We start from the raw sequence: 7,617 nt of genomic DNA, 5'->3' as shown, positions 1-7,617 counted from the left end.
CGGTTGCCCTTTTGAAAGCCTCCTGCGGCTTGGAGCGCTGGCGGGCGCTGGAGTGTGAGTGAATGTAGCCCCGCCGAGCCAATGAGCTGGGACCGGATGCGATATATCCTCTGGGACAACAACTGCTCTGTTCCGCCTCGGATCCACATGACGCCATTTACTGCTGCCGCAGCCGCTGCAGAGCTCCCTGCCTCCTCCGGAAAGGCGAGGGCGCAGGCCAGCGGCGCGCCCCCCACTCCCTCCTCCTGTCCCCGCCCGGGCCCCAGACCCTCCTCCCCCACCGCCTCCTCCCCCTCCGCACCCCCACCCCCGCCTCGGCCTCGCCGCCGCGCCTCCGCAACGCCCAGTCTGCACAAGCGAGAGCTGCGCGCCGCAGCGCGAGCGGAGGAGAGGGGCCGGCGGAGCGCGCAGCGCCCAGGCCCCCGCGCGCGCCCGGCCCGGCCCGCGGCCCCGCGCCAGCCTCCGCTCGGAAGCAGCCCGGGGCCCCCAGGACTTGGCGAGCTGGCCTTAGGTTCTTTGTAAGGCCGTGTTCGCCTCTCTTTTCTCTCATCGACCAGGGGGGAAAAAAAGAGAGAGAGACTCGCCAACGTCGGCGCTTCGGCCTCTTGTTCATTGAGAAAAAAAAAGGAGAAAAAAAAAAAAAAGGAAATACTCCGCGTGCGCTTCTGGAAGGGAGGTCATCTCTCTAGCCCGGAATCCGGGAGAGTTCCAACGGTGGAGGATTGGGTTCCAAGTTTTGCCGTGCTTTTAATCCTCCCACCGATTACTTGGAAGTTGGACTGAACCAGAGTTTGGAAAGAAGGAAAAAGTTTGCATCGGGACTGGATTTATTTGCACTTCGCAGGAAGAAGAGAATCCAAGGGAGAGGGGTTGGTGCAAAGCCGCGATCACGGTGAGGAGCGTTTGGCTTTTCCCCTGCTGGAGCCACAGCCGGCCGCGAGTGGGATTGGGGAGCTGCCCCGTGGATCTGCTTCGCCTAGGACAGGGGTTCGGCCACAGCCGGGCTGCAGGGTGCGCTGGTGCAGTGACCCCCAGCCCGAGACACCGCACCCTTTAAGGGGTCTGGGGCGAAGGACCGCTCCTCTGCGTTCTCTTTCTACCCTTGCATCGGCGGCGATTTAGTCGCCAACAGGCTTGGAGTGGAAAACACAATGTTTTCCAGGTCGCGGTTGCAAGCTCTTGCATTGCTAACCTGTTCCTCCTTTCGGTGGGAGGCTAAGTTATAGGAGAGGTATCTTGCGGTGGGGGGCGCCTGTGGGGCTGGGGTACTGAGTTTCTCACCCCACCACCTCACCGGGGCAGAAGACCCCGCGGACGAACAGAGGGTAGGGTGCCAGGCGGAGGGAGTCCCCGCCTCTGCCCGGTGTGGACAGTCTAGCCCGGTGCGGGTGGGAGCGTCGCCCATCCTGGCGCCGCGTCTCTGAGATTCGGAAGTGCAGCTTTCTCTTTTTTTTTTTTTTTTTCCGTCCTTCGTGGTCGGCCTGGGTCACGCTTCTTTTTTTTTTTTTTTTTTTTATATGTGGACGCTTGGGTTGACCTAGCACAGGAAGCGAGTTATCAAGTGGTCGCGATCGTTTTCCATTACCTGAAAGTAGGTGGCAAAAAAAAAAAAAAAAAAAAAGCTATCCCCCCCCCTTTTGTGTTACTGTTTTAAGATTTGGAGTCTTAACGCCTTTTTTACAAAGGGGTTTCTGTGTCGGTTTGCCCCACCCTAGTGCTGAAGTCTTTTCCCCCTAATCCTTAGTCTGATCACACACTGTTCTTAATGGGGGTTTCAAAGCACACTCAAAGGAGAGAGAGGAACTGGGAGAGCGCAGAAGGGTGGAGGGGGGGTCTGCGAAGGAGGCTGCCAGGGACTGGTAGAAATCACTTTTTTTTTTTCTTCCAAAAGATGCTACTTTTCCACGGCAAGTCCACACGGAAAGTTTCCAATCCCAGGGATCGGAGTCCTGCACGCCTGGCATGTGCTGTGGGGCTCTGGATAAAGCTATTTTTCTTTCGTTTTAAGAAACATGTATGTGTCTCCCCCCCCCCCCTCTAAAAGGAGGTAGGCGTGTGTAGGTTACAGACAGTGTTTCTTTCGGTCATTGCACCGTGGACTTGCTCTGGGAACGTGGGTACACAGACCGCTGTGCAAGCTGTGCGTCCGGAGTCGGACTCTTCCTCCCGGCGTCGGATTTGGAAACTTGTGGGGAAGGCGTTTTGAGGGCCTTCGCAGAAACACCTTGTGGTGACCTTGCGGCGGCGGGGGTGGGCGTGTTAGAGTGGCTCCCCCTCTTGGGGCTGGATGGCAGTTCTCTTGGGTTGGGGGAAATTTTAGCTGCGGGGGTGGAGGGGGGTTGTGTGTTCGTGTCTTTCTTGACGCGTCCCCTTCGGAGGCGCCCGCGCCCCGTGACTGCCTGAGCTTCTGCGGGTTGTACACAGGAGGGGCCGGGTGGCCCCTGGACAGCGTCAGTCCGCCTGGAGAAAAGTCCCCCGGGGTTCTGGCTGAGTCCCACCTGCTGGGGACTGTGTGGGGGCGCAGATAGAGCCGATAAGCGGGGTGAAAGCGAAGAACAGCCTTGCGTACCTTGCTGTTGGAGGTGAGCAGATCCGGTTTCCAGCTATGCCTGGTCCTGAATTAGGAGGCGTTTGTCACCTGCCTTGTTCGCTGCTCTTTTCCAAAAAGCAGAGGTTGGATTAAAATCCCGCCTTTGCTTATTTTCCTTTGTATTTTCATGTGGACCTTGGGAGAGGAGATGGTACTTTTTCAACCGAAGAATAACTGTAATTTAAGTGATTACTTGACCAAATGATAGGTTTCAACTGTGACACCTCAGATGTCTGAAACTTCCTGTAGCTGTTATTTGCTTTGTGCTCTTCGATGTTTTTCAAAAGGAAAAGATATATTTCTTTGCGTGCTTTATTCATAAACTAAGAGGAATCTAGGGCTAGACGCATAAGCTTTGGGGCTGTAGAATATTTGATTCACAAGTTGTGGAAAATACATTCTGGTCTTACTTGTCTTTTGAGTTTTCATGTGATATCTGCTCATTTAATTCTATAACTCTGCTAATATACACATATATTTAAAACGCAGTCTTAATTGTCCTTGAAATGTACGTTTTTATATCATGTTCATCACAGTGCAAGTGTGATGTAAAAAGGGTGCCTATTTGTTAGTGTTTAATGTAAAAATGACCATGGCAAATTTAAACATTTTAAAATCTGGAAGGTATACCTCTGAAAAGGTTGGTAGTACTGTTACGCCCCAGTTTACAATCCTTACATCCTAAATTGCGTTATTTGAGTAAAGGATTGCTACTTTAGTGGCTCCCTGGAGATTAGTTTTGTGTCCCTGCACTTCTCAAGACTGCAGAACTGTCAGTGGCCAGCCCCAAGTTTTACTTTTGAGTACTTATCAGCGCGTTTCCTTCCAACCCCGTTTCTCCAGAGGATGTGGGAAGTGAAGAGTCAATTCTGGTGGGTGGAGAGTGGGAAGTCTTAGAGTGTAAACCATTTTCTTTCCTCTTGGTTTCCCCAGGAGTTCAGATGTGTTCTAAGCCTGCTGGAGTGAATACACTGCCAAGACCTGATGGAGGCCAGAGCTCAGAGTGGCAACGGGTCGCAGCAGCCTTTGCTGCAGGCACCCCATGACAGTGGCAGGCAGCGTGGGGAGCCGGACCCCAGAGATGCCCTTACCCAGCAGGTACACGTCTTGTCTCTGGATCAGATCAGAGCCATCCGAAACACCAATGAGTACACAGAGGGGCCTACTGTGCTCCCGAGACCCGGCCTCAAGCCTGCTCCTCGCTCCTCCACCCAGCACAAACACGAAAGACTCCACGGTCTCCCCGAGCACCGCCAGCCTGCTAGGCTCCAGCCCTCGCAGGTCCACTCTTCACGGGCCCCTCTATCCAGGTCCATCAGCACCGTCAGCTCAGGGTCTCGGAGTAGTACTAGGACAAGTACCAGCAGCAGCTCCTCGGAACAGAGACTGTTAGGATCATCCTTCTCTCCCGGGCCTGCTGCTGATGGGATAATCCGGGTGCAGCCTAAGTCTGAGCTCAAGCCAGCTGAGCTTAAGTCACTGAGCAAGGAAGATTTGGGTCTGCACGCCTACAGGTGTGAGGACTGTGGCAAGTGCAAATGTAAGGAGTGCACCTACCCGAGGCCCCTGCCGTCGGACTGGATCTGTGACAAGCAGTGCCTTTGCTCAGCCCAGAACGTGATTGACTATGGGACTTGTGTGTGCTGTGTGAAAGGTCTCTTCTATCACTGCTCCAATGACGATGAGGACAATTGTGCTGACAACCCGTGTTCTTGCAGCCAGTCTCATTGTTGTACCAGATGGTCGGCTATGGGTGTCATGTCTCTCTTCTTGCCTTGTTTATGGTGTTACCTTCCAGCCAAGGGTTGCCTTAAACTGTGCCAGGGGTGTTATGATCGGGTGAACAGGCCTGGATGTCGTTGTAAAAACTCAAATACAGTTTGTTGCAAAGTTCCCACCGTCCCCCCCAGGAACTTTGAAAAGCCAACATAGCATTATTAATCAGGAATACTGCCGTAATAAGGATTGTTTTCCCCACCCTCTTTTTTTTTTAACACACATATGCAACCAACTAAACAGTTGTAATCTTGGCACTGTTAATAGAGGGTTAGGGGATTTGTGGTTTGCAGTGAGATGTTTCTTTTTCTTTCTTTTTTCCCCATGTGCCATTTTTAACTGACATGCTTGCTAGAACCCAGCTAATGGAATGCCAAGGAAAGGCAACAGAAGTTGGTGACCCACATACTGCATAAGCTAAAGCAGCAAACACTCCTAGGCAGAGGTTTTTTTGTTTGTTTGTTTGTTTGTGAATAAATAGTCCTTGCAAAATTTGTAAGTTAGCAAATGACTTCCCTCCTTGTTTTCTCCAGAGATAATGTGCTATATTTTTGTATATACGATACTATTTGCAACTGTGAAAAACAAGTTGTGCTATGCTCCATGGCACAGTCACAAAATATTATACTAATATGTTGTACATTCGGAAGAATGTGAATCAATCAGTATGTTTTTAGATTGTATTTTGCCTTACAGGAAGCCTTTATTGTAAGACTCTGATTTCCCTTTGGACTTGATGTATATTGTACAGTTACAGTAAAATTCAACCTTTATTTTCTAATTTTTTCAACATATTGTTTAGTGTAAAGAATATTTATTTGAAGTTTTATTATTTTATAAAAAAAGAATATTTATTTTAAGAGGCATCATAAATTTTGCCCCTTTTATGAGGACGTGATGGTGGCTGCAAAAGAGGGCTTACAGATGCTATGTTCAATATAAAATAGAAAATATATTAACGTTTGAAATTAAACTGAGCTTGTTTTATCTTACTTTACCTGGTTTTATTCTTTTGTTTCTTTAAAATGCAAGAAGCCACATTTTGTGTCAAGGAATTCTAATCCAATAGTTTTCACTTATCTGGACAAGTCTCCTTTATAACAGCTGCTTTAAAGTGGGGCAAGTTCAGTGGCTTTCAGCGATGCCACCTGTAAGACAGAAGTCAACTGAGTAATCCAGTCTGAGTTGCTTTAAGTCTACGAGAGCGCCCTTTGGCTCTGCTGTGTGCCATTTCCTGGTCTTGCAGACCGGCTGGCTTGCCTTGGCTCTACAGGACAGTTCTGTTCTGTAATTTTGAGCTATTTAGAAGCTATTCCAAGAAAGATTTAACGGTTAGAATTATTTCCTACTATACAGTATTAAAAATGGATGTCAGAACTAGAGGATATTCAAAACTAGAGGAATGAAATCGCTCAACAAACACAGTGCTGTTTGTATATCAAACATGGAACCGATCTACCCAGGATCCTTATAACAGAAGAAAAGAATGTTCTCTGACTTAACTGGTCATGGCTGCTTTTCCTAGTGTGTATTTGGTTTAGACTCTGCAGCTCACCATCAGCCCACCACACTCTTTTTGTTGAAAAAACATTAAAATCACCGTTTTGATTCAGGTATTTCATACTCTATTGGTTAAGTAAACTCAAATCCAAGTATGCCAGTTCATATCTCTGACCTGAGTCAAGTGACATAGAAAGTTACGTCGCTTTACTCCCTTGTAAAAGGTGCAGTGTGGCAAAAAAGTTCAGAGCTGTCCTATGGGAACAAAGGCACCTCAAGCTGCTACAAGCCCATCTTGACAAGTATTAGTCACTTTGGCTGATTTTTTTTTTCCCCAAAAGCCTAACATTTTGCTGCCAAGATTCCCCGGAAAGTCTAGGAAATTATTTACCTGTCATTAGAGTTTAATCTCTTGTTTCCTGTTCTCTTGTGTGAAGAGGTCTTAGTGCAAGCGGTCTTCTGTTTTGTTTTTTAAATGGGCTTTCAAGGAACCCTCTGGACCCTCTGAGGCCCTTCAGTCGCCTGAACTTCCTCCAAACAACACAAGAGTCAATTAATTTCGAGGCTGTTTACTTTTTAGCCTCAGCTCAGAGATACTGAGTGTTCATGGAATGTGGAGGGTTCATGTGCTTCCTTACGTTTCTCACTGGAAGAATTAGGAGGCTGGGAAACGAAGCAGGCTTTTCTTACTCCTCATGGTAGCCTTAAGATTCATAGAGCACAACCATCATTCTCACTAACTGGCACTGCACTTCGTGGTGCGTCATGTGGTGATAAGAGGTTTTTGGTGTTTTTTTTTTTTTTTTTTTGAGTATAAAAATTGTGAAAGTCAAAATTTTCTTGGGCCGTGTAAGCAGTTTTTCAGTATCCTGTGCACAAACAGCAGCAGATGCCGTGGAATGTTTATATTTAAGATAGATGAAAAAACTTTCTTAATTACGGAATCGGAATCTCTCACGTGGCCTGCAAGATTTGCACTTGCCATCATTCCGCAGTAAGTTATGTGCAGTCTGGGGCTGCTGACCTGGGGATTGCATTAGGCTTTGGCATGTTTTTAATGAGCTCGGATGTCACACATACTCGCTGGTTGGGTAGCGAATGGTAGTCAACTGAAGTTAGAATAGACTTGGTGTATAGATAAGTTAAGTCCTAGCGGAAGTAATTTGTTTAAAGTAAACAAGGAAGTTGGATTCCTCAAGGACTTTGTTCTAACTGGCCTATTCAGTGTTGGATTTATCCATACCGGTGTATAATTCATTTTTAGCATATGAAAAGTAAATGCTTATGACTAGATACATTAAAAACGGTTGGACTTAAGGGGTCTGTGATAAGAGGTAAATAATATCACCTCACATGGGAACAAATATGGAGGAATAATCTCAAAGTGTCGCTTTCTATTGAAAGTTGAAGATTCAGGTAACATTCAGTGAGTTGATGAACCAATGGCCACATTTTGATGTAATACATTAAAAGTGATGGTTAAGGCACAAGTAACTGCTGAGCATTGAGCCAGTTTTAAGGAACTTTCTTTGTCCCTAAATTTTTCTGTGCATACTCTGTAGTTGAGGTTCATTTACCTATAACAACTTGATTGTTGTTACTTGAAACATTCATTTATGTGTTTTGAGGGGGAGATTTGAAAGCCTTGCCAAGTTTCTGCCCTGTTGGAGCATGCTCTAGGGATTGTCTGAAAGAAGAAAGCCAAACACCCAGGGATGTAATTCTGACCCAACTGTTGGCATCACTTCTTC

The 7,617-nt window shown here is 47.5% G+C and overlaps 1 protein-coding gene across 1 annotated transcript; it reads left to right on the top strand.

Annotated features, from left to right (window-relative positions):
• The first annotated feature begins 436 nt into the window (after positions 1-436).
• On the top strand, positions 437-4,664 carry Spry2 (sprouty RTK signaling antagonist 2). Its single transcript, XM_051160949.1, has 2 exons — positions 437-892; positions 3,524-4,664. The coding sequence occupies exon 2, from the start codon at positions 3,575-3,577 to the stop codon at positions 4,520-4,522; it is 948 nt and encodes a 315-aa protein (XP_051016906.1). The 5' UTR covers positions 437-892; positions 3,524-3,574; the 3' UTR covers positions 4,523-4,664.
• Positions 4,665-7,617: the final 2,953 nt, after the last annotated feature.

This window comes from Acomys russatus, chromosome 18 (genome assembly GCF_903995435.1).
Source record: "Acomys russatus chromosome 18, mAcoRus1.1, whole genome shotgun sequence".
Lineage (NCBI taxonomy): Eukaryota > Metazoa > Chordata > Mammalia > Rodentia > Muridae > Acomys > Acomys russatus.
The sequence above is the reverse complement of the archived record's forward strand: the minus strand, read 5'-3'. Positions and strand labels throughout refer to the sequence as shown.

Bases quoted from the DNA above. Each gene is read 5' to 3' on its own strand.
- Spry2 (XM_051160949.1), top strand. From the start codon at position 3,575: ATGGAGGCCAGAGCTCAGAGTGGCAACGGGTCGCAGCAGCCTTTGCTG.